This window comes from Pocillopora verrucosa, chromosome 14 (assembly GCF_036669915.1).
Source record: "Pocillopora verrucosa isolate sample1 chromosome 14, ASM3666991v2, whole genome shotgun sequence".
Lineage (NCBI taxonomy): Eukaryota > Metazoa > Cnidaria > Anthozoa > Scleractinia > Pocilloporidae > Pocillopora > Pocillopora verrucosa.
Window position 1 is genome coordinate 2,608,084 of NC_089325.1, and position 24,688 is coordinate 2,632,771.

Consider the following 24,688-nt stretch of genomic DNA (forward strand, 5'->3'; position numbering starts at 1 on the left):
ATGGCAGGCAGTTAGGAGAATTACCAATAAGATCTTGGGAATGAAAGGCTTAATATGGGGACAGATATGTGCGACTCGCTATAGTAGAACAAACATAGCTGCATTTCCAATTACAGCTGCTAAACCAGATTTGTGAACCCCAAGGATTGAAAGATAGACGTGCTTTTCTTAATCATTCGTACGTGTCGAGCAACTAGTATCAATGTTAGATGCTTTTGAGTGAAAGGAATAATCCTTAAATAGCTCAAGGATTTCCGAGAAACCGACCTCTGTTGACATTTTTCCCTAAAATGACTTGCAAATAACTAGAGATTTTTTAGGTGATACCTTTGAATAAGACTTTGAATTAATATGATCTCTACAACTTAGATCACTGAATAAATGCAGAAGAACGGTATCCTGTATATTTTATACCTTACAAAAGGGAAATGATCCTTAAAGCATTTTTTATATGAAGAATTTTTCCTTAATCCTTCCTCTTCTAATTTATTCAAAACCGTAGACCAACAAATTCTACATTTTATCACAGAATAGTGCACAAACAAAAAAGTTTCGGTCCGTTTAATTTCAATATCATCTGTCGACAGAAGACAAAGTCTTGCTTTGATTGAGATGTCCTTAGAACTCTGTCTCTTTAACCGCTATATCCCCAGATCTCATGCCATTTCGTACCAATAGGTGTGGACCTGGCTAAGTCCGGATTGTTGTACGCTTTACTCCGTGAATCCACAGGGCAACCGACGAAAGGTACGGCGAAAGGCTTGGCGAAAGTCTTGATTTCGTAAGTAATAAATTAATGGATTGATTGCTGATGAAGTAAATGCAACTGCATCAACCCAAGGCCATACAACCAACAACAATGAACGCATTTTCTCCCTGCTATTTTCTATGACATAATAAATATCAAATACCATGAGAACTAAACTTGGCATCCATGTGATGATGCAAGCACCCAAAACAAAACCGACTGTTTTGATAGCTTTGAAATTTTGTAAAGTACGAACTTTGATATTTTCGTTGTAATTTCGAGAATTTTTATCTCCACATATTCTTTTAAATTGTTCTTTTGCTGCTTTTAAAATACAGATGTATGATAATGAAACTATCACTAACGGAAAAACAAATGTTATAAATGTTAAAGAAAACCAAAATATTGCTCTATTTATGTCTCCCGCGTTTGTCACCGACAACTTCGAGAAAGGAAGACATAATGACAATAACCACACCAAAATTATCACTGTGTAACATCGTTTCTTGGTTACCATGTCCTGATAACGGAAAGGAAACCGAATGGCAATGAATCGGTCGACAGAAACACAACAAATGTTGAAAGTGGTGGCGGCGGTTGTGTAAATCCACAACATTAATGTTAATTCGTGCAAAACGCTTGGAGACGGGGGCTCAATAAAAAATCTGATGGCTATCCACACAGGGTCTATCACAAGCCCAACTAAAAAGTCTGCTACCGACAACGAGGCTAAAAATCGGTTGGAAACTGTCCGTAGAGACTCGTTTTTGTAGAACAACCACAACACAACTGCATTTCCAGTAACAGACGCAATACTGCACAAGGAGAGCCACAGTGATAGAACGATGGACGCTGCACTGCTCAGATGTTCTTCCGGTTGGCCATCATCCATGGTAAGATGGTGTACAGCTACAGCAGAGGATAGAAATTAAGCTTAGAGAAAGTTTTAAATTTTTCTTGTTCTCTCTACAAACCAAACAAATGTTTCTGAAACTAAAGTGTTTTTTTGTAAATCATATTATTCTATTTATACAGATATAATTTCTTTTGACAGGCACGTCGAATTGATTGAAGTCTGAACATTTGAAGTTCCACAAAACGGTGAAAGAGATAGATACCACAACACATCTCTGAAAAATATAACAAAATTCGTATTTATACATCAGTTAATCTTCCTTTGTCTTTCATCAACGATAAAAGAGAAACTCAATCAAAATTGACTTTTTATAAATTCAGAAGCTTGAAAATTACTGATAGTTGACAACTAAGTTTGCTCTGAGATGCAGCTGTGGATACTCAAATTATAAACGGCCCCTGGTTAAAGCAGTTTAAAGCTTATGGTGATAGTGACCATATTCATGACTTACCCGCCAAGGACTTGATTCCAAGTGAGCGAAATGAAGTGAAGAAAATGATGGTGAAGCTCTAATTCTGGGTCGTAGTCTGACCATTGAAAACAAATCTGTGTTTAAAATGAAATATGACTTCCAAATAGTTCTTTATCTGAATATGTCATCAGTATATTTATCAATGTCCGTTTTTCGGCTAACTGTTACGAGAAAAGTTGATTTTTCTTTAACACTATGCTAGTATTTTCCTTTAGTCTCCATTTTCTTTTTGATAAACTTACAGCTTGGACGACTAGCACTAAACATAACAGAATTCGTTCACAGTGCTTTTAAAGGTACCACTAGCTGGGCTGCCAATCCTACACTTTTCTGGGTAAATAACTCCGAACTCAGTAGCTAATCAGATTTGACAACGTACGTTAAATCTTATTCTAAAAAGTAAACTCCTTTGAATTACTTGCTCTTTTCTCGGATCAACTCTTTTCTTAATTTCTCACATATTTCTAGTCAATAACACTTTTTTTAATTACAAATTTATCACAGAGGATAAAAAGTAGAAGTTGTTTACACCTGCAATCATCGTGAAAGAATTGAACTTAAAAAATTAAACATAGTTTACTTAAATGAAGCTAATAATGACAGTGACTGAACAGCTGCTCAACACAGAATTCACGATAGGAAAGCATACGAGTCAATCGTACATAAAGGTATCTTTTTGATACCATTTTTGTCCTACAACATATTCACCTTTCTCAGATGGAGCTGTCCTCAGCTCCCAATATAAAAAATTGATCAAAAAGGTTACAGCAACTTTGAATTAAGGCCTCACAAAAGTTCATTTAAAAAATCAACCAGCGCGAACAAAATAATTGTTTTAATGAACTCTGCGCTTTTCGTTATTGCTGTAGGAGTTTACTAAATTCGTTTTAAATCCAATTTTTTTTCAATTTAATCGACCGGAAGCTAGTGTTACTTCCGACCACAAAAAGGGTAAAATTTGAATCTCATGACCTGTGTATCGCTTTACAACCGAAACTGAATGAAAATTCAACGCCATGCAATTTACGCCTTACCAGAATATCTTATACACGAGATACAGTCGGTTCTGATCCAAGAAACAGCCAAAGGTACAAGGCACAATACTAGCGGGACAAGCACTCGAGTGCGTTTGAGTTCCAGCTTATCGACAAGCGAAGAAGTTATGCACAATTTGTTTAAATATTTTGTTTGATGAAACCGAGAACAGCAAATGGAAAGCTTTCGTTTTCAAAGGTATCCTGAACATCAATTTCTCGCTCTGAGTGGGTGACAACTGATTAAAAACTTACTGAGACAAGTATTCCGTTCAATTGATAAAACTTTAAGTTCTTCTGAAGCGTTGTGGATGTTTTCAAAGATTTTACTGTGCGGTAGCGAACGGAAGAAATCGGTTCTTAAGCTACTCGAATGAACTTCAAAGCTGAGCTTTTGTAATCGAAGGTCCTGGCAGAGCGTGCAAATTTCAAGGTAAAATTTGAAAGTCACTCTGAATTTTGAGGGTAACCCGGCAGGGCATTTACCAGAGGTTGGCTCCATATTAGGCATTATACCATTCCTTACTACAAGTTTTTTCTTTAAAGGCTCTATCTCCTGGAGTTTACTAATGTCACATTTTGTGGTTCCCTGAGACCGCACCTATAATGATGTCCATTCAAATTTTCTCGGGTTTCTTAAGGCGACCATGAAATAAATCAAGAAAACAATGAAACTTAGTTAATTGAGAACCAATGGTGGCATGCAGTTGTATTGTATGGTTATCTCAGTTCTCCCGAGCGTACAAGTTATTTTTTACTTTTGGCCCGAGAATCTCGTGAAGTTTATAAAATATGAGGACCATATATATATTAAGAAAAGTTAAACATTCATCCAAAGATGGTTTTTAATGAGATTCCATTCACTATTAAGAAACAAAAAAAAATGGACCATTTCGTGTTTCGGTCCGTTTGAACTTCATCTGTCGATGGGAGGTAAATTCTTGTTTCGATTGAGACGTCCATAGAACTCTGTCTCTTTATCTGCTATATCCCAGATCTCACATAATTCCGTATCATCAGGCGTCGCCTTGGTTTCAGCCTGGTTTGTTGTGAGCTTTCCCCCGTGAGTCCACAGGGCAACCAACGAAGGGTACGGCAAAAGGCATTGCGAAAGTGTTAATTTCGAAAGTAATATATAAATAGATTTATTGCTGAAGAAGTGAAAGCGATTGCCTCAACCCAAAGCTATGCGACAAAGACCGATGTATGAATTTTACCTAAGTCATTTGTTATGGCATGGTAACAGTTAACAAACAACAGAATTAAATTGGGCATCAGTGTGATAATACAAGCACTCAAAACAAAACCGATAGTTTTTATGGCTTTAAAATTTTTTTCAGTTCTTCCTCTATAATTCTCGTTGTACTTTCTTGTATTTTTTCCCCTCTGATATTCTGTAAAAATGTTTTTTTGATGATTTAAAAATACGAACGTATGAATACGAGACTACAAGTAACTGAATAAAAAATGTTGTTGAAGCTAAACAAATCGACAGCACTGCAAAAGTAATATTTTCCTGTCTTTGTCAAACAGGCGCCTATGATCAACTGGCAACAAAGAGAAAGCAATAATTAATGAAAATAGCCACACCAAAATAATCGTCGGGTAACATCTTTTCCTAGTCACAAGGTCCTGATAGCGGAAAGCAAACTGAATCGCAATAAACCGATCTACAGAAACACATCGTATGTTCGAAGTAGTTGCGGCGGTTGTGTGAACCCACAGAACCTTACAGAAAGAGATTAACAACGGTGCTAACTGGTGACCAATATATGACAAAGATCCATAAAGGAATTATAACAAGCCCTACTAAAAGGTCTGCTACGGATAATGAGGCTAAGAATCGGTTGGAAATTGGGCGTAGGGACACGTTTTTGATAAAAACAACCATAATATTATTGCGTTTCCTGTCACAGCTGCTAACCCAGAAGAGGAAAACCACAATGATAGACCGAGGGACGTTGCGCTGCTGAGTTGAACGTGTGGGTGGCTATCATTCATGGTAAGGCAATGTACAGCTACAGCAAAAAAAAAATAAATAAAGCTTAGAAAATGCTTGAAATTTCTGTTGGCTTCCCTATAAGCTAAGCTGAAGATATTTCTGAAACTGATATGTTTTTATTGCATTAATCGTCATACCCCTTTTATGCAGATATGCTTTCAGTTTATTGACAGGCACGTCTCATGTTTAACAGGATAGAAAGAACGACTCCTCTCTGGAATATTTCTCCAAATTCTCCGTGATCCTCGTTTGCCTCTCGTGAACGATGAAAAAGAGGAAGAAACTCACTATTGCAATTTCTTTCGCAAAAATTCTAAAGCCTGACAATAATTGACAACAAAGTTTACCCCGAGATCTGGCTGCTTCAGTGAGAGAAAATCTATCGGAAACCTCTTAATTCCGGATACTCAAATAATCAACGGATCCTATTTAACATTTAATGGAATTCAACTATATTACTTCAAAAGTGACCTGATTTATGACTCACCCGGCAAAGACTTGATTCCAAGCGAACAAAATGGAGGAGATGACGATGAATCTCTGGAGTCGAGTGTGACAGTTGAAAACAGGATGTTTGTTCAAGTTAAAAAAAGAACTCTCTAAGTAGTTCGTTATTTGAATATGTCATAATTTGTGAATTGGGTCCTTAAACTGAATTTCCGGCTTCTTTCACTCGTTCCCACTCTTCTGCTGTCCGTATGAACTTCCTCTTAGCAAGAGTGGCTTGTGCGTGATAGAGAGGGAAAGGGGAACGACAGTTCAGGCTGGTTTCTCTCGTTTGGTGCTTGTTCTTTCTTTCGTTAAAACTGCTAAATCCTTTTTATGGTTTGAGTAATATTAGCATCAACGTTTGATGCTTTTCGCCAAAAGAGTGATCCGTATTAAGCAAAGCGGTTCAGCTTACACTGATTCCGTAGAAGCCAAATTCTGTTACAAATTCACTTTAAGATTACTCGGAGAAAAATAGCAAATTCTACTGACTTATTTGGAAACACAAATGAATCAACTTTTTAATCCCCAAAGGATCTCCTGGGTAGGGATCACTGAACTGATACTGAGTTAGGATAGCATATTTCTCAATATCTCACAAAAGGCAAGGTCAGTATTGTATTTTCCCCAAGAAAGAAAATTTGATATTTTATCCTATCTTTCTTCTTGTCAATTTGCTTAGAACTGCAGACCAACAAAGTATTCTTTCGTAGTCATATTTCGCAGCTCCTTTGATTACTAAAGACAGATAACTGTTCTAAAATATTATAAAAAGATTGGCCAAAAAGATGGGAGGGAACTCTGGTCCGCCAAAATTCAATCAAATTCTTGAAGATCTTCTTTTCACAAAAATCCGCCAAAAGTTGGCTCCACATAAGATATCGCCATTGCTTACAAGAAAGTTTTCCTTTCTAGAAAAGCTCCGTTTCGCAGAATCAATTCGTTTGATCCCTGACGGATACCACATGAAAAAGATCATACGTGGGTTGGCCTACGTCGTTGCATTCATCCCGATGGAATAAGGTGTCAGGGATATATGTGAGGGATCACGACAAAAAAAACCAAGAGAGAAGCAATAAAGTTGAGGGAACTGAGCACGAATGAAGGAAGATGGAAACAGTTGTTACTGGTCCGCGAATCTCTAGGCATCAATGTGCGTAAACATCAAAGAACGTCTTGAACTTAAAGGATTCTTAAAACAGAATAAGAAATACTAGTGAAAGGTAATGTCTGGGCATTCTTCTGAAGATGTTTTTTAATTAGATTTTTAACCGAAATTACAGGAAAATGGACTAATGAAAGTTTTGGTCCGTTTTAGCCTCGTCTGTTCATAGAAGAAAAAGTCTTGTTTCGACTGAGTTGTCCTCAGAGCTCTGTCTCTTTATTCGCTGCATCTCCAGGTCTCACAACATTTCGAAAAATCTGGCGTCGACTTGGTTTCAACCCAGTTTGTGGAGTGCTTTCTCCAGTGCGTTTACGAGGAAGCCAACGGAAGGTACGACGAAAGGCTTCGCGGAATTCTTGATTTCGAAGGTAATATATGAATGGATTAATTGCTGATGAGGTAAAAGCGACTGTCCCAACCCACGGCCACACAACAAGGTTCAACGAACAAATTCTAGCCCAGTTATTTTCTAAGACATAATAACATTCAACAAGCAACAGAACTAAGTTGGGCATCCATGTGATAATGCAAGCACCCAAAACAAGACCAATTGTTTTGATAGCTTTAAGGTTTTGTATGGTACGAGCTTTAAAACTATCGTTGTTTATTGTAGGATTTTCTCTTGCTAATATTCTCTTAAATTGTTTTTTTGCTGATTTAAAAATACAAACGTAGGAAAATGAAACTACAAGTAATGGAATAACAGATATTATAAACGCAAGAAAAATCATCGACACAAAATAATTTATCATGGGCTCATAATCTACCAGAAACATCGAGAAAGGAAGAATTAAAGAAAATAGCCACACCAAAAAAATAACTGTGTAACATCTTTTCTTTGTTACACTGACCTGGTAACGGAAAGGAAACTGAATCGCAATAAACCGGTCTATAGAAACACAACAAGTGTTGAAAGTGGTGGCGGCGGTTGTGTGAACCCACAATATCTCTGCAAAGTCGAACAAGAGAACTGGAGGCTGAATCCAAAATTCAATGACGATCAACGTAGGGCCCACAACAAGCCCAACTAATAGGTCTGCTATTGATAAAGAGGCTAAAAAGCGGTTGGAAATTGTTCGTAGAGACGCGTGTTTGTAGAACAACCACAACATAACTGCGTTTCCAGTTACAGCTGCAAGACTGGACAGAGAGAGCCACGCTGATAGCACGATGGATGCTGTACTGCTGAGATGTTCGTGCGGTTGGCAACTATTCATGATTAGGAGAAGAAAGGAAGAAGCCTTGGGAAATGCTTGAAATATTCTTGTCCACGCTACTGACCGAACAGATGTTACTGAAACTTAAACAATGTTTTTGCATGAATCATCATATTTCTTATATGCAGATATGCTTTGTATTTACAGGCACATCTTATGGTAAAAGAGATGGATAAAGTGACACCTCACTGGAAAGTGTTTCAAAATTATTATTAACATCTTAATATTCCATTGCCTCTCATCGACAATGAAAAAGAAACTCACTATTAGAATCTCCAGTGTTTCGCATAAATTAAAAAGCTCGACAATAATTGAAAACAAAGTTTACCCTGAGATCCGGCTGCTTTTGTGACAGGAAGTCGATCAGAAACCTCTTAATTCTGGATTCTCATAACAATTAACGGCTTTTGGTTAACAGTTACATGCCATTTAACAGTAATCACCAAAGATACCGTATGCTTAGGACTCGATTCTGAGCGAAGGAAATGAAAAGACGACGATGAAGCTCAGAGTCTGGAGCCAATTGTGACAATTGAAAACACATGTTTCACAAAATGAAAAATGACTCCCATAATTTATATTATAATAAAGTTCGGATATAACACGCAGTGTCATTGGTTGAAAGAACGTGCTCTATGAGAGTATAGAGCATAGAATTGAGCTAAAGCTGTCACGCCATCTGCCAAATTGTACTATGTCCGACCTTTTCCGAGACTTCTTTCTAGCTTTTCTTTCGTTAATTGAAAGTAAAATTTCGGAAAAAGCGAGCAAAGGTTTGAAAAAATGCCAGGCGCAGTAATCTACGTTACTGTAACGTGAGCAGAGACAAAAATCCTCAAAGATAAAACCAAATAGACAGTCCGAGTTTTAACGGTTTTCACCCTCAGTTAGATTGCAAGTTTACGTACGGTAATAAAAATCAAACACAGCTAACACTTGTAGAGTATATAAAGTTTCGTTTTTAAAAACAACACAGAAAAAAACAGGAATGATGAAAAATATAACCTGGCAAAACTACTAAAATTTATACTAATCATGACGGTGTCAGAGCGACTGCGATCATGCTGAGGTCTATTGCGGCTAGCTCATCATGGCGATCTTCGGTCATCGCAGTGGATCAAGCCTCAGGAACTAAATTGGCTACCCTTCGAGTGGAAAAATAAGAGCTTGCTCTGATTACCTTTCCGATGTGTTGAGTGGAAGGCCACATCAGTCACTGCAGCCGAGTTTTACGGCGCAGTCATTCCGAGCGATCTTCATGCCCTAGTGAATTCGGCTGTTGTTCATTCATAATACACTCGCCTTGAACAGTTTGTTTTCTATTTGTCATGTGAAATAACTTGCGGATTTTTGTGAGCCACGATTGGGCCGAATTTCACTGAAAATTTCACCTTCAGATTCTGTATTAGAAACTAAAAAACTTCAAGCGAAAGTGTTAAATTCGACATGCCGAACTATTTTAGTTTGTCAGAATATGAACTTTGATGGTTTTTTAACTTTGATGGTTTGACATTTTTGACAGCTTTAGTCTTGGGATTCAGGGATTCTGATTGGCTTATTATAACGTGCTTTATGAGAGTATAGAGTATGCTGACGACACTGTTGTTCGCTTTGGAAATACAGTTTGTTTTGAAAATTGAATGTAATTCTTGGGGAATTTAACGGATTCTTTATTATAAAACAAATAGAGAAGCCTTGACTGTGCTCTGTTTTATTGTAAAGCACTTAGGAAGCGGCTAGAGCACTCAAGAAGTAGGGAGAAACACTCGACTACGTCTCTTGTTTCCCCCTACACTTCTTTCGTGTTTTAGCCGCTTCCTGCGTGCTTTACAACAGAACAGAGCACAATCAAGGCTTCTCTATTTGTTAATTAATAATTTATAATTCGTCATTTGAATATGTCATATTGTGTCAATGTGGTCATCAAGAAATTATAATTGACTCGTTTTCTGGCTAATTTCATTCGTTCCCACTCTTCTACTATCTGTAGGAACTGGTTGTTCTTAGCAAGTGTGGCTGGCACATGACGAGAGGGGAAAGACAATTCAATTGTAAAGGTTCCATCGTTCTTCTTTCGTTATGCCTGTCGCTCACCCTGGTTTTCTCTCGCGTCGTGCTCGTTCTCTCTGTCTTTAAAACCATAAAATATTCCTTACGAATCAAGTAATTAATATTAACATCTATTAAATTCGTTGCCTACGTACACTTACATAAACAATTAATTAAATGAATAAATATCAAATACCAACTGGAGCAATTGCCCCAATAGATTTCCAGCCACAATAGAAATATATACTTAAAAATAAGATATCAAATAAATTTAAAGAAGAATATTTTAATCAGAAATGAGTTAACAAAATGGTCCTCCCATTCCCAGTCAAACGTACACTATCAACTTACACTCCGCTGGTTACAAAAGGCCAAAAGCCTGCGTTTAAAGCAGTCAAATGATTTTACACATTTAGGTTGTTTTGGCACTTTGTTCCAAGTTAAGCTTGAACCATAATCGATTACAGTAGACTTATAATCTTCTGATGCTTTAAGCCAAAGAGGTGATCTGTAAAAAGGGTTACGCTTAAACTAATTCTGTAGAAGCTGACTTCTGTTGCAATCGTTTCATAATATTATTCGGAATAATTATAAATAGCAAATTCTACTAACTCATCAGGAAACACCGTAATTTGAATAAACATTTAAACCCTACGCGATTTCCACAACAGGGATCACTGTATTAATGCTGAGTTATGAATATCTTAAACCTTTTTTTTATCTTACAAAGGGCAAAATGAGAATTAATGAAAAATCATTTTCTGGAGGAAGGAGAATTCCTTTATCTTTTCCATTGTAAATACTTAATACTGTAGACCGATTAAGTTTTTTGTAGGTTGGTTATCAGTTCGTTTTGATTGCTTAAGGTAAATAAACGCCCCTAAGATATAACAGATAACTTGGTTTTATCAGCTGGGTTGATTGTGCAAATTGGCCACCGCAAAGAGTTTTTAAGCGTTAACAGTAACATCCGCAAAGGAATACTTAAAGAAAACACCCACACCAAAAGAATCATTGGGTAACATCTTTTCTAGCTTTATTACAATGTCCTGATAACGGAAAAGAAATCGAGTGGCAATAAACCGGTCGACAGAAACACAGCACATGTTTAAATTTAAAGTAGTGGCGGCAATCGTATGAACCCACAACATTTATATGAAGTCACACAAGATATTGACACCTGGCGGCTGAATCCAACACCTGATAATGATCCATACAGGGTCTATCACAAGCCCGACCAAAAAATCTTCTACGGACAACGAGGCTAAAAAATGGTTGGAAATTGTTCGTAGAGACTCGTTTTTGTGGAAAAAAAAACCATAAGATAACTGCATTTCTAGTTACAGCTACAAAACTCATTGGAAAACGAGAGCCACACTGATAGAAAGATAGATGCTTCATTGCCGAGATGTTCTTCCGAGTAGCTATCATTCATTTTAAGATGGTGTACAACAACAGCACAGAAAACAATGTAAGCTTGGGAACGTTTGAAAATTTCTTAACCTCTCCTCAAACCAACCAGATATCTCTGAAACTGGAATGTTTTTGCATGAATCATACCATTGCATTCGTGCAGATATGCTTTACATTGACGAAGACGACTCAATGATCCGAGTCTAAACTTTTAAAATTCCTCAAAATGGTGACAAAGCTAATTGAACAACACCTTTCTAATTCATTGATAACGAAATCGTTAAGCCCGAAGTAAGTGGAAAAAGTCGCTGGAGGGGTGATTTTGCCTCTAGTGGATTTGGGATTCTCCGAGCCTTGTGGTCCGGATTTTGTGAGTATTCTTTCTTTTTCGTTATTTATTGTCGGACCAAGTGCTAAGTACCTGCCGGGAGGGAACGCCGACGGTCTTTTGTCTTTTCGTGCGTTTTTTCTTTCGTAACCCATCCCATTTTTGTGGCTTAGTTGGGTTCCCTTTTAGCTAGCTTTTCTCGACGCTTTTTGCTTCGAGTCGTTTTGTTCACATTTTGGTCACCCATCCACTTTCGGTGAATTGTTGGGTTCGGCCCTTTTGGGCATGCATTTGGGTTCCTTTGTGGCCCTTTCTTTTTTTTTTCTTTTTGGTTTCACCATGGTGTTCTTGTGTGCGAACACTTGTGTTGTTTACACCCCTGTGGCGATTGTTGCGCATGAAAAGTCGCGTGTGCTCTCCATGTTAGAAGAGGTTATTCAGTTCTTCCCTAAGGGATTGATCCGTTTAACGTTTAAGGGTCCTGCTGACAAATACAGGCTGGCTAGCCAAGGTTCGGTGATGCTCGACAATATCGAGTGTAGTGTCACTCCCTCTGATCGGCCGAACTCGCTGGTATATGTTCATTATTTCCCAGTAGAGGGTGATGACGCCCTTCTGCGTGAAGAATTTCGCCATTACGGCAAGATCGTCTCTTGTAAACATCAGTACTTCTCTGGGAGGCCTAACCTCCTTACTGGCACACGTATTTTGACAATTTCCATGTTCAGGCCCATCCCCGCTGAGGTTATGGTTGATGTCTACCGGACTCGGGTGTGGTATCGTGGCATGCAACCGTTTTGCCAGATTTGTAAAACAATGGGTCACAAGGCAGCGGATTGCGAATTTTATGGCAAATGCAAGGAATGTGGTGCGGCTGACCATCGGGCCCGAGATTGCCCTTCCCGCTGTGGCGGCCGTGTTTGGTCCTCTGAGCCCATTGTGGTGAAGGCCACTGTTTCCCCGGCTGTTGCCGAAACTTTCCCGTCCATTCCGGTCCCTGAGGTGGCCGCGGCTCCTCCGGGTGTTGTCGTGAGTGAGGAGGTCCCCGACCCCTCAGGTGTCTTTATCAGGAGCCAATAATGCAACCAATAATGATAATCAAAGTAGCGAAAATATTAGTAGTATTTTGATTAGTGAAAACATTAGTGATAGTATGGATAATGATAATGAAATTAGCGCTTTAAATAGTGAAAATATTAGTGCTATAAATAGTGAAAACATTAGTGCTTTAAATAGTGAAAACATTACTGCTTTAAATAGTGAAAACATTAGTGAATTTAGCAGTCAATGTTCCGGTGCCAGAATGGAGTGTAAGGACTCCTCGGATGGGCCGGACATTTCGAGTTTTCCCTCCACTGCGGAGGTGAGTGATTCCCTTGACCATTTCCTGACGGTCTCTGTAAGCGTTCCCGGAAAGCGCCAAAACGTGTGATAAACGTGAACCGTGAAGCTGCAACTGGTGCTCAAATTCATTCCAGAATTAAATGGATTCCTGCGTTGCGGGAGAGCGGGGGCTCTATTGTATCTTCTCCTGCGGACCTCTGCCACACCCTCAATTCGTTTTACTCTGACCTTTTCGCTAAATTGGAAGTTGGCCCACGGCGTGTTGTATACGGCACAGCGCCTCGCATCCTTTAGATTGCCAGTACCCCTTCCCTGTTTTTGTGGTGCTCCCGTCGAATCTCTCGACCACTTTTTCTTTTAAAGGGGTAAGTTTCTAAAGAAACTGTGGTGCTGCGTCGCTGGAAGAGTATAGCAGGTAATTTAGTGTTAACAACTGGGTTGAAAACGTAAATCGAAACGTAAAACGAAAAACGTAAGCGATTGAGCTCTGACGAAGGGCTAACGCTCGAAACGTCAGCTTTTTTACCCTTTACAGTGGCTAATTTACGTTTTCAACCCAGTTGTTAACACTAAATTACCTCGCATCCTTTAGATTGCCAGTACCCCTTCCCTGTTTTTGTGGTGTGAATCTCTCGACCACTTTCTCTTTTACTGTCCGTTAGCCTATAGTGTTCTTTCCTGGTTGCAATCTTTAATGTTTAGTTTTTCCTTTATGTGTCCGGCCCTTCTCTTGCATCATGTCCGTTTTGGTTTCAGTTCTGATGAGTTGTGCGCAACCCCCCGTGTCCTCGTCTATCTTTTAAACTTATGTAAATTCTTCATCTGGCAATTCCGGAACGACTTTCGTTTCCGTAATGTCCCGCCTGGCGCTGTGGACGTTATCGCCAAGGTGAAATCGCGCTTGAAATGTCACGTTCCCGTCCTTTTTAAGCGGTTCCAATCTTCTCGTTGTCCCCGTTATTTCCATCGTCGGTGGGGCGCCCGTTGTGTCGTCGCTTCTGTTTATGGTAGCCATCTGTCAATCGTGTTATAGTCCGCTTTCCGTCGTCGCTGTACTTGTTTTGTTTTTTGTTTGCGTGCTACCCCTTGGCTGGCTAGGGGTTATTATTATTGTTTTGTTTTTTGTTTTACGTGCCACCCCTTGGCTGGCTAGGGGTTATGATTATTGTTTTGTTTTTTGTTTGCGTGCCACCCCTTGGCTGGTTAGGGGTTATGATTATTGTTTGGGTTTTTGTTTTACGTGCCACCCCTTGGCTGGCTAGGGGTTATGATTATTGTTTTTTGTTTGCGTGCCACCCCTTGGCTGGCTAGGGGTTATTATTATCGTTTTCTTGTTGTTATCGAGCGTGTGTCTAATTTTTGGTGCGTGTGTGTTTATTTTTTTGCGAGGTGGGGTTCGATTCCCCAACGAAGTTGGTGTCTGGTGACCCTCTTGTTTATTGGTGAACCCAACCATAAGACATTGCACTCTCCGCCTTGGGTTGGATTAGATGTTTAGTTCGGCAGACATTGCACCGCCCTCACGGGAGCCTGGCCGTTCGCCTTAAACATAAAAAACAAGGCGGCCAAATGGCGTCGTTTTGCTTTGCCTGATGAATTTTCCACATCATTAGCGACCCGTTTAACTGTAGTGATACAGCTAAAAGGGTTGCCAAAGCCATAATAGGCGCAAAGGTAATAACTTGGTTGCGTTTCGCCATCTTTGTTTTGTTTTTCTAATTTCGCGCCAAAACTCGTCCCCAGGATCTTCGGCCTTTTCTCATCTCGGAAACCGGGCTGAATTTTCTCATATGAACTCAAGGCGAAATTCGTCCCGGTAAGCGGGCCAGCCCGGTCAATTACGCTCATATGAAGAGGCCCTTAATGTTCCGGCAAAGTTCTGTATAATTCTCGTTGCGAAATCAGTATAACAACTGATTTTAACAAAATGCGGTTGTATGCTTATATCCTTACGTTTCTCATAATCATTATGTCAGCATTGAATACAAAACATGGGGTCGGGAAGTTCAGAGGAAACCTGTACCGGCAACGATGTTAATCATTGAATTCCCACGTATGACCGAGACAGAATTTCTCCCAACAACGTCAGGAGAATATCATGCAGATAAGCAAAGAGGATAAAGAAAAATTTCAATTAAGGGATTTTTTGTTGATCCAATACCAAATTCTCCGAACTAACATTATAAGGTTTAAGCCAAAGCAGTAATCTTAAAATAGGTGTAAGGGGTTCCATTTTAAGCTGATTTCCGAAAATTCGACTTCTGTTTACATTTTCACTGAAAATATCTTGGAAATAACAAGTGAATTCAATCAGTTCCTCCAGAAATATTTTTAATTGATCTGATCATCCTAGCCAGGATCACTGAATCGATGCTAAGTGACCTGATATCCATGGGCGTATTCAGTTACAAAAGGGGAATAACTTGAACCAGCGTCTTAAAATAAAACCTGTTCTATATTCATTCTTAACAAACATCTATTTGCAATTGGCACCATACAAGGCAATGGGTAACTGTCAAAGAAACCCGTTAGATCAAAGAAAACAAATAAAGTGAGGACAAAGTACATAGACTCAAGAGAAAGCAAAGTTAGGTATTCTTGCAAAGACGACTTTCTTGTCAGATTCCAAGTCACTAATATTACGAAAAAAATGTGCAAACTAAAGTTGCAGTCCGTTTCGGCATAATTTGTCGATAGAAGGTAAGTCCTGTTTCCTTTGATATGCCCCATAAGAGCTCTGTCTCTATATCTGTTTTATCTACAGAACGCTCACCATTTCGTACCATTAGGTGTCGAGCTGAAATCAACCCAACCTGGTACTTTTCTCGTTGCATCAATCATCCTTAGGGCAACCAGCGAAAGGTATCACGAAAGGCTTTGCGGAACTCTTGATTTTTAAAGAAGTATGTGAATGGATTAATTGCTGAAGAAGTAAAAGCAATTGTCTCAAGCCAAGGCCATACAACGAAGATCTATGTACATAATTTGCCCCAGCTATACGCCAGAGAATAATAGCATTCAATTAAAAAAAAGAACTAAACTGGGCATCCATGTGATGATGCAAGCACCTAAAACAAAGCCAACTGTTTTGATAGCTTTAAAATTTTGTACAATACAGACGCTCAAATTTTCGTCGCAATTTCGAGGATTTTCGTCGCCCAAAATTATTCTACACTGTTTTCTTGCTGATTTGAAAGTACATATATATGAAAGTGAGACTACTTATAATGGAGAAGCAAACGTTACAAATGTTAAAGAAAACCATAGTATTGTATTAATTTTTTCCTCAACGTTTACCGAGAACGTGGAGAAAGGAAGACACAATGAAAATAACCACAACAAAACGAACACTGTGTAACATCTTTTCTCAGGCAAAATGTCTTGCAATTTCCTGATAACGGAATGGAAACTGAATTGCGACGAACTGGTCGACAGAAACAGCAAATATTGAAAGTAGTGGCGGCGGTTGTGTGAATCCACAAAAAAATTTTTTTGGGAAAAAATTACCAAATTTAGGAGGAAGAAAGAGAATGCATTCATAAACGTTAATTAATTTTTCTCTTTCTTCAGAAGAAATGAATATTATTCCAACTGAGAATTGATTAAAAGATAATGAAATGAATGACTACGTAAACGATTATAATCCAGTCATTAATTTTCGCGTGATTTCATTAGCTGCTTTACGTCACGAGGTACAAAATCACCGCCCAGTTATTAGGCAATAACCACCGTTTACGTCGATATTTGTCCTCCGATTACTTGCGTCGAAAGGAAACGAAGCCAGCGGAAAATAACCGGCTCAAACGTTTCACTTTTTCATCTCTATTACTTTACATGGAAGAAGGTAGAGTCCAGTGATAGTGACGTTAAAAAGCTTATCTCAAAGCCTGCTCATGAAAGCACAAAAAAAGTTTAAAAAAATTGCTGTCGACGCGCGTTATGAAAATTAATGAGAGGGTTACAAAACGATTGAATCCTCTTCTGGGCTTCCTGGTATGTCAGCTGATAATGTCCCTGGCTGATAGATTGTCCATAGATTTCACAATTTTCCGCAAAGCTTTGTTTCTCGGCTAAAAAAATTCATTTCTCGGACAATACCTCAGCCGCGGACATAGTTAGCCGACATACCAGCTGCCCGAAATGAATTAATTAACATTGATAATTAATAGAAGGGACTATTGAAATAAAATAGTTAATGCCCAAAGTAAATAAGTCGATTGGAGAAAGGACTATATGCAATTACCATCTCGGGGTCCCGCCAGCTGTAAGGTCCCACTTCTATTTAATTCCCTTGTTATCAAAACTTCCAAGGGTCTGGCTTACGCTAGTAAAATTACAGCAGACTTCAACAAAAGGTTGTTGTGTGCGCATGTCCATGAGTTTCTTTTTAAACTCAAATTGAGAACGAAACGCGGGGTCGGCAAATTCACAGGAAGTCTTCATTGCGTTGAAAAAGGATATGAAGTAGCAATTATTTCCTCTGTGTGGCTTGTGAGCTGCAAGAACATTATCTTTATTTTTCATCTGTTGCATCATGATTATCTGTTTATTGATCAATTCTCTTGCAACCAATTAACCGGGCCCTAGAAATTCACATACACCTTAAACAGAGAGTTGCCTCGGAGAGCTTGAGGTGTTCTAAAAATTTCAATTTGAATAATATAGCTGATCCTCAATTCATGCTGTGAGTGTTTGAACAACACTTTATATGCCCCATAGAAAATTAGCGTTTACAATTTCTCTGAGAGAAGCGACTTAGCTGCTTCTACCGCTGAGTCAAACTAGCGACGGGTTCAAGGTAGAGGATCCAATGTTTTCAGTCCTAGGATATTTATTGATTTTACGGCCAAATCAGTGACCCATAGCTTGAGTGGTTTTAAATCAATCAGAACGAAAAAACGGAAGATAAAACAAGTTCTATTAATTGTATATAATTTTTTACGATTTTGTCCCTTGAAAACAGCCTACTTCATGAAAGGGTTCGGTCTTTCCTTCATGAATTCAACCGAGTTAAAACTAAGAACTGAGTTCTGAGACGAAACTATTTACCAGAATAATTTACTAGACTGACCAGGGCTCAAAATGACAGGTGTTTCTGGGGAAAATAAAGAATTCTTGTCGAGTAAAACTTGCTTGATATAACGAGACAAAAAATGATTTTTAACCAAAGTCTTTTTTTTATTTACAGAAAATGAGAATTCTTAAAACATGAACGTGTGTAGATGCTCCGTTATGTTTATATAGATCGACCAGGTTTCTAATTCAGTGGAGCACTGTTCCGTTTGAATTGCCTTTCATTCCCTTTTTTCTTGACTTGCCAAGTTGCCATTCGTCTCACTATTTCGTGTTATTCGGTCATTTTGGTTCCTTTCCGATGTAAAACCAATTTCAGGTGAAATATCCGAATGAAGACAGGGGAGCCATTGGAACGCACGACGACAGGCTCGACGAAAGTCGCCATTTCGGGAAAAATATACCAGTGGGTTAATCGCTGACGATGTAAAAGCGATTGCGTCAACCCAGGGCCATGCAACAAGAAACAATTCAAGCATTTCACTCTCGTCTTTTGTTAGGATGTGATAACAGCCAACTATAATCAGAACTAAACTGGGCATCCACGTGAATATACAAGCACCCAAAACAAAACCTACTGTTTTAATAGCTTTAAAATTGTGCACAGCAAGAACTCTAATATTTTCGTCGCATTTTTGGGGATTTTGCTGGGCGATTATTCGTTTGAACTGTTTTCTGGCAGCCTTGAAAATACTAGCATAGCAAAAAGAGACAACAAATAATGATGTAGTATAGATAATGCATGTTAAATAAAATATCATCGCTTTTTTTGAACGATCTAGGAAAAATGTTAAAAAAGAAAGCCCCAGTGAACTAAACCAAACCAAAATGATGACCGCATAACATCTTTTCTTGGTTACTATGTCCTGATAACGGAAAGGAAACCGAATGGCAATAAACCGGTCGACAGAAACACAGCAAATGTTAAAAGTAGTGGCGGCGGATGTGTGAATCCACAATACTATTATAACCTCCATCATCAAGGAGTGAAGCGGCGGCCGAATCCAACATCTGGTAGCGAGCCACATAGGGTCTACAAAAATCCCAACTGAAAAGTCTGCAACGGACAGTGAAGCTAAAAAGCAGTTGGAAATTGTTCGTAAAGACTCGTTTTTGAAGAACAGCCACAACACGATTGCGTTTCCAGTTACAGCTACAAAGCTTGACAAGGAAAACCACACTGATAAACAGATGGACGCTGCACTGCTGAGATGTTTGTCTGGATGGCTATCATTCATGGTGAGATGATGTACAGCTTCTGCAGAAAAAAAGAAAGTGAACTTGGGAATGCTTAAAATTTTCTTTTCCCCTCTACAAACAAATGTTATTGAAACTGAACTGATTTTGCATGAATCATCATTCTCCTTTTAAGCAGATATGCTTTTTATTGACAGGCACGTCGTTTTTATCAGAAGTCTGAAAACGAAGAACGGTAAAAGGTGTGAGATGGATACGACAACAGCTCTCTGGAAAATGTTTCGAAATTGTTATTTATATCTCAATCTTACCTTGCCTTTCAGCAACGATAAAAAGGGAACTCGTTTGATTTCTCTTAAAGTCAAAAGCCTGGCAATAACTGACAACAAAGTTTTCCCTAACATACAGCTGCTTCAGTGACAGAAAGTTGTTTGACAAAGTTCCTAATTCCGGATACCCATCTTTAACGGCTCCTGATTAACAGTAAATGTAGTTTAACGCTAGTGTCAAATATGACCATCTTCGTGGCTCACCCGGCAAGGACTTGACTCCTAGCGGGCAAAATAAAGAAGATGACGACCACCTTTTCTCGTTCATTGCCTTTCGTTGCCACGCATGTTGCAAGGGAGAAGAGTCAGCCTTTGCCAACCTCAAGTGCAACAGTTTACGAAAATTATACGGATAAGAGTTTTTCAATCGCAAAAATAACGTTATGTTGCCAGAAACCTCTCTCTTTAGCAAGGTGGTCAAAAATGACGAGAAAACAAAACAAAAAAAAACAAAAACGAACATCATTAAATCCATCAATAAATGATATAAAGACATAAAGAGATCGGACAAGGTACATTACAATTCTCATTCCGGGGTTCCTCAACCAGAGAAATCAGTCCTGTTTCCATTGAGTCTCTTGTAATCAAATCTTCCTTGGGTCTGGTTTACGCTGGTAATATAAAATTTTGACAAAGTGCTTTCATATGCTAATATCCTTCTGTTTGTTTTACTGTTTAATTGCAGACAGAGGACAAAACACGGCGACGGGATGTTCAAAGGAAGTCATCATCGGTGTTGTAGATATGAAATCAATTAGGAATTCTTACTCTTCTGTATTAAGATTACATTGTACATACATGTATTATTACAAAAAAATGTGTTTTAAATACGTCGATCTAATGCATTTATTGGCCAGTTTTCATGCACCAAGTGACCGGAACGAGATAGTTACGAGCACTGTAAACAGACCTTAATGGTGGCACGTAAATGTTATATTTGAACGACATAGGTGGTCCTCAACTCGTGCTGTGAGTGCCTGAGGGACTTCAATTTATCCTGAAAAAATGTTATAAACACGGAACTCTTAACATGCTTCATAGAAAATTAGCAGTAAAATTTTTCTCTGAGAGAAACGAACACGCTGTTCTTACTGCTGATCCAAACAAGGAACGGGCTCAATGTAGAGGTTCTGAAGTTTGCCACTCCTAGAATATTTATTAATCTTATGACGAACTGACCCGTAGTCGTCAGTTGTTTGTCACCTGCTAAAACTGAAAGACAAGAACTGTCATGAGAACAGAAAGCTCCTAGCAAAGCTTCAAATAAGAGCATGGCATATAAATTAAATATCAAGTCGTAAATTTTATGTGCAAATAAGCATAAAACAACATAACTGTCGGTAATCGTTCAGGATAAAAGAGAAAAATGTACCGTACAGTTTAACAATTTGTCAAATGTTTTCACCAATTTTACTGTTGCTGGATGTTTCTGAGAAGCAAGCGAGTCGAAACAGTTTCAAAATACAAGCTCTATGCATGTAGACTAATCGTTAAATACAGTCATAGTAATTCGCAAATGAATTTTTTTGCGCGTTGCATTGTGATATGCAATATCCATACTGTTTTGATCAAATTCGCCGCATCTTTGATTACATAAACGACAGTCACGCTTTGTAAGGGACTCACTAAAGGGAAAATTTTAAAGTCAAATCTTTACATTTGTTTTAAATTTTAATGCGAAGGACTGATCCACATCGCAAGCGGGGTCTTAAGTGTTTACCGCGGTTGACCGGGCGAATATTGTAAAAGTTCGAGGAAGAAAATTCTTCCATCGTGTTTTACGGACCTTCCACAGTCACTCTTCAATTACAAGTCTTCTTTTGCATTGAATCACCATGACTGTTGGCTGCTTGAATTCTACACTGTTTTCTTGCTGATTTGAAAGTACATATATATGAAAGTGAGACTACTTATAATGGAGAAGCAAACGTTACAAATGTTAAAGAAAACCATAGTATTGTATTAATTTTTTCCTCAACGTTTACCGAGAACGTGGAGAAAGGAAGACACAATAAAAATAACCACAACAAAACGAACACTGTGTAACATCTTTTCTCAGGCAAAATGTCTTGAAATTTCCTGATAACGGAATGGAAACTGAATTGCGACGAACTGGTCGACAGAAACAGCAAATGTTGAAAGTAGTGGCGGCGGTTGTGTGAATCCACAAAAAAATTTTTTTAGGAAAAAATTACCAAATTTAGGAGGAAGAAAGAGAATGCATTCATAAACGTTAATTAATTTTTCTCTTTCTTCAGAAGAAATGAATATTATTCCAAACTGAGAATTGATTAAAAGATAATGAAATGAGTGAATACGTAAACGATTATAATCCAGTCATTAATTTTCGCGTGATTTCATTAGCTGCTTTACGTCACGAGGTACAAAATCACCGCCCAGTTATTAGGCAATAACCACCGTTTACGTCGATATTTGTCCTCCGATTACTTGCGTCGAAAGGAAACGAAGCCAGCGGAAAATAACCGGCTCAAACGTTTCACTTTTTCATCTCTATTACTTTACATGGAAGAAGGTAGAGTCCAGTGATAGTGACGTTTGTTACGGGAAAATTTACTGATTTTCTCGTGTGTGTTATTCGGAACATATTTATTCGTAAACTTTCATATTTAACCATTTTAAGTCCTTTCATTTCAATAAATCAAAAAATGCATAAAAACCACAGTAGCTTTTGAATAGATTTTTGTTGTTACTCGCTTTCATCATATGTCCTGCTTGTCGGCACTTTTGTTATTTATTACATGGTTTTTTAGGTAAATATAAGTGTTAATGGTCTTTCTGGAAACATTGGTTTTCATGATAGATAGCAGCTGAGTTTATACTCGTAAATCTAATTTCTTTTCATGCAATGGTTTTCAAACCAATCTTGCATAAATAAGCAGAAACTTTAATTGCTTTTCCGTTTTCTATTTCCTAAGCTGCGCTGCTGCAATTAAGATTAGTATTGTTTTCTATATCAGAGCTGTAAAATCGCACCTAGGTTTCTTACTTTAATGGCCTAGAGTTATTGCATCCGTCTTTTTAATTTTGAGATTCTATCCGTCGTAGAAACAGATAGAATATTTAAGTGGTTTTTGTTTAACTTCAAAGAGATCTTTTTTCCGCTCCTTTGTGTCCTTATTCAAATATTGCGATTTGTGTAATAATAATATAATATAATATTTCTTAAATTATACACAGACTCTCCACCCCATCATATCATTTCATTAGCTACAATATATGACTATAATAGTACTGTATGAAGTATGGAGCTAATCAAATGGTACAATGGGTGGACACAGGTTTACAAGAGCTGAACATACTTTAATAATTCTGTCAATAATTGGTACTTCATCCTGTCCATTGTCATTGTTCAAGAAATCAGTGGGAAGAGTGCTTTGAAGAATCGTATACTTGCGACGCAGCAAACCAATCACCCTTTCAACATGTATCCGTACACTTGCTAGAGCTCTTGTTTTTTCCACATCAATAGGATCCAGCTGTTCCCTCCCTTTCGTGTAGGCTGGTATCATGACTCTTGCCTGTTTGAGAGCAACACTTTCTGTGATTGTGAAACCCCGGTCTGCCATAACCATGTCACCTGGCAACAGTTTTTCAAGAATGCCGCAGTTTTCTGTCAAGAACTTATCAGAGGTACGTCCTCCCCTTGCCTCTGACACAAAGGAAATAGCTCCTTGGGGAGAAATACCAATCAGTACTTTGATAGTATTGTGATGCTTGTAGGATGAAAATGTCTGAGCTCGAGCTAACAAGTTTGTAGGCTTATCAATAAAAATCTCAAAACAGTCAATAACAACAGTGACTTTGGTTCCAAAGGCTTGTTGGAAACAAAGAGGCATTGTCTTCCATAGCTGGTGTCTTTCAGGCCAGTAAATTAGTGGGGACAAATGCTGATCCATCACTGGTAACCATGATGAAAATATTCTTGATATTGTTGTCACAGATACTTGAAAACGATAGGCTAAGTCTTGATAAGGCATATTCAGTCTCAGTTTCATCAGCACGATAATCATTTCCTGGAAAAGGCCAAGTGTTTGGGTTCTTCTTTTGATGTGGGATGACACAAAGTCAAGGACAGTCATTAAGATATCCATTGAAGGCAGTCCAGAATAAAAGCGAACTTTTTCATCAGAATCAAAAAAATCTCGATCAATTGGCTTATATGATTCTTTCAAAAGGTATTCAAACTCTTCGTTTTAAGTCATAGCTTCAGATACATCAACTTGGGTTTGAGTTGAACTGTCAACGAGAGTTGAGCAAGTGTGGTCTTCAAATGCGCAATCGTGATCAAAAATATCCTCAGAAGAATCAATTTCCTTGGAAGATCCTTCTTTAGGATCACTGAAATCCATATCACGGACGGAAAGGCCACTGACACCGATTTTCTTTCGTTTCTCAGCTGCCTCGCGTTCTTGACGCTCGACTGATCTTTGGCGGCGTTCCTTCGCTCGTTTAGCTCTTGCCTCTTTAATATCGTGGTTTTCCTGTTGATATTTTGTCTTCCCGAGATTCAAAGTTGGAACCCAGTCGACGTTGTACTTATCCCAGGGTTTTGCAGATTGCCCTGACACGAAATGTCGTCCACAGACTCTCATTACTGAGGACATCCTTCGAAGTGATGTCGTCGCGGCCAATGGCGGCGATCCATCTTTCTCTTCGTTCTCTGCTTAGCTCTTCTGCTTTTTCTCCTTGGTTAGTGACTACTACTGGAATCCTATAAAACCCTATACCTTTCGTCTTTCCACTATTATGAAAACAATCAACCATAATACAATGAACCATGATGAAAAATACTTCTAAAGCTTTGAAAGCACGCGAAATGTTTGAATTATACGACACCAATATGGCGGCGTAGCAACCGTTGTCAAGGTATAGGTCACGTGGGTGAAAACCA

The 24,688-nt window shown here is 38.5% G+C and overlaps 4 protein-coding genes across 6 annotated transcripts; all 4 read right to left on the reverse strand.

Moving 5' to 3' along the window:
• Positions 1–713: 713 nt before the first annotated feature.
• LOC131784331 (beta-1 adrenergic receptor-like) lies at positions 714–1,640 on the reverse strand. The gene has a single exon (XM_059101134.2). It carries the CDS (start codon positions 1,638–1,640, stop codon positions 714–716), a length of 927 nt encoding a protein of 308 aa, XP_058957117.2.
• Positions 1,641–6,917: 5,277 nt separating this feature from the next.
• On the reverse strand, positions 6,918–9,364 carry LOC131784368 (histamine H2 receptor-like). 3 transcript variants are annotated; one of them, XM_059101171.2, is made up of 2 exons: positions 9,224–9,364; positions 6,918–8,126 (listed from the first exon to the last, which is right to left on the reverse strand). In XM_059101171.2, exon 2 carries the CDS (start codon positions 8,041–8,043, stop codon positions 7,027–7,029), a length of 1,017 nt encoding a protein of 338 aa, XP_058957154.2. In that variant the 5' UTR covers positions 8,044–8,126; positions 9,224–9,364; the 3' UTR covers positions 6,918–7,026. The 3 variants fall into 3 exon arrangements, with proteins under 3 accessions (XP_058957154.2, XP_066017556.1, XP_066017555.1); XM_066161459.1 differs by lacking the exon at positions 9,224–9,364 and adding an exon at positions 8,372–8,454 and having other exon boundaries at positions 6,918–8,035; XM_066161458.1 differs by lacking the exon at positions 9,224–9,364 and adding an exon at positions 8,372–8,386 and having other exon boundaries at positions 6,918–8,120.
• A 9,068-nt stretch (positions 9,365–18,432) lies between these two features.
• Positions 18,433–19,488, reverse strand: LOC131784408 (beta-2 adrenergic receptor-like). The gene has a single exon (XM_059101223.2). The coding sequence runs from the start codon at positions 19,486–19,488 to the stop codon at positions 18,472–18,474; it is 1,017 nt and encodes a 338-aa protein (XP_058957206.2). The 3' UTR covers positions 18,433–18,471.
• Positions 19,489–23,006: 3,518 nt separating this feature from the next.
• Positions 23,007–23,773, reverse strand: LOC136278212 (uncharacterized). The gene has a single exon (XM_066161675.1). It carries the CDS (start codon positions 23,691–23,693, stop codon positions 23,046–23,048), a length of 648 nt encoding a protein of 215 aa, XP_066017772.1. The 5' UTR covers positions 23,694–23,773; the 3' UTR covers positions 23,007–23,045.
• Positions 23,774–24,688: the final 915 nt, after the last annotated feature.

Coding starts and splice junctions, on each gene's coding strand:
- LOC131784368 (XM_059101171.2), bottom strand. CDS start 8,043: ATGAATAGTTGCCAACCGCACGAACATCTCAGCAGTACAGCATCCATC.
- LOC136278212 (XM_066161675.1), bottom strand. CDS start 23,693: ATGGATCAGCATTTGTCCCCACTAATTTACTGGCCTGAAAGACACCAG.
- LOC131784408 (XM_059101223.2), bottom strand. CDS start 19,488: ATGAATGATAGCCATCCAGACAAACATCTCAGCAGTGCAGCGTCCATC.
- LOC131784331 (XM_059101134.2), bottom strand. CDS start 1,640: ATGGATGATGGCCAACCGGAAGAACATCTGAGCAGTGCAGCGTCCATC.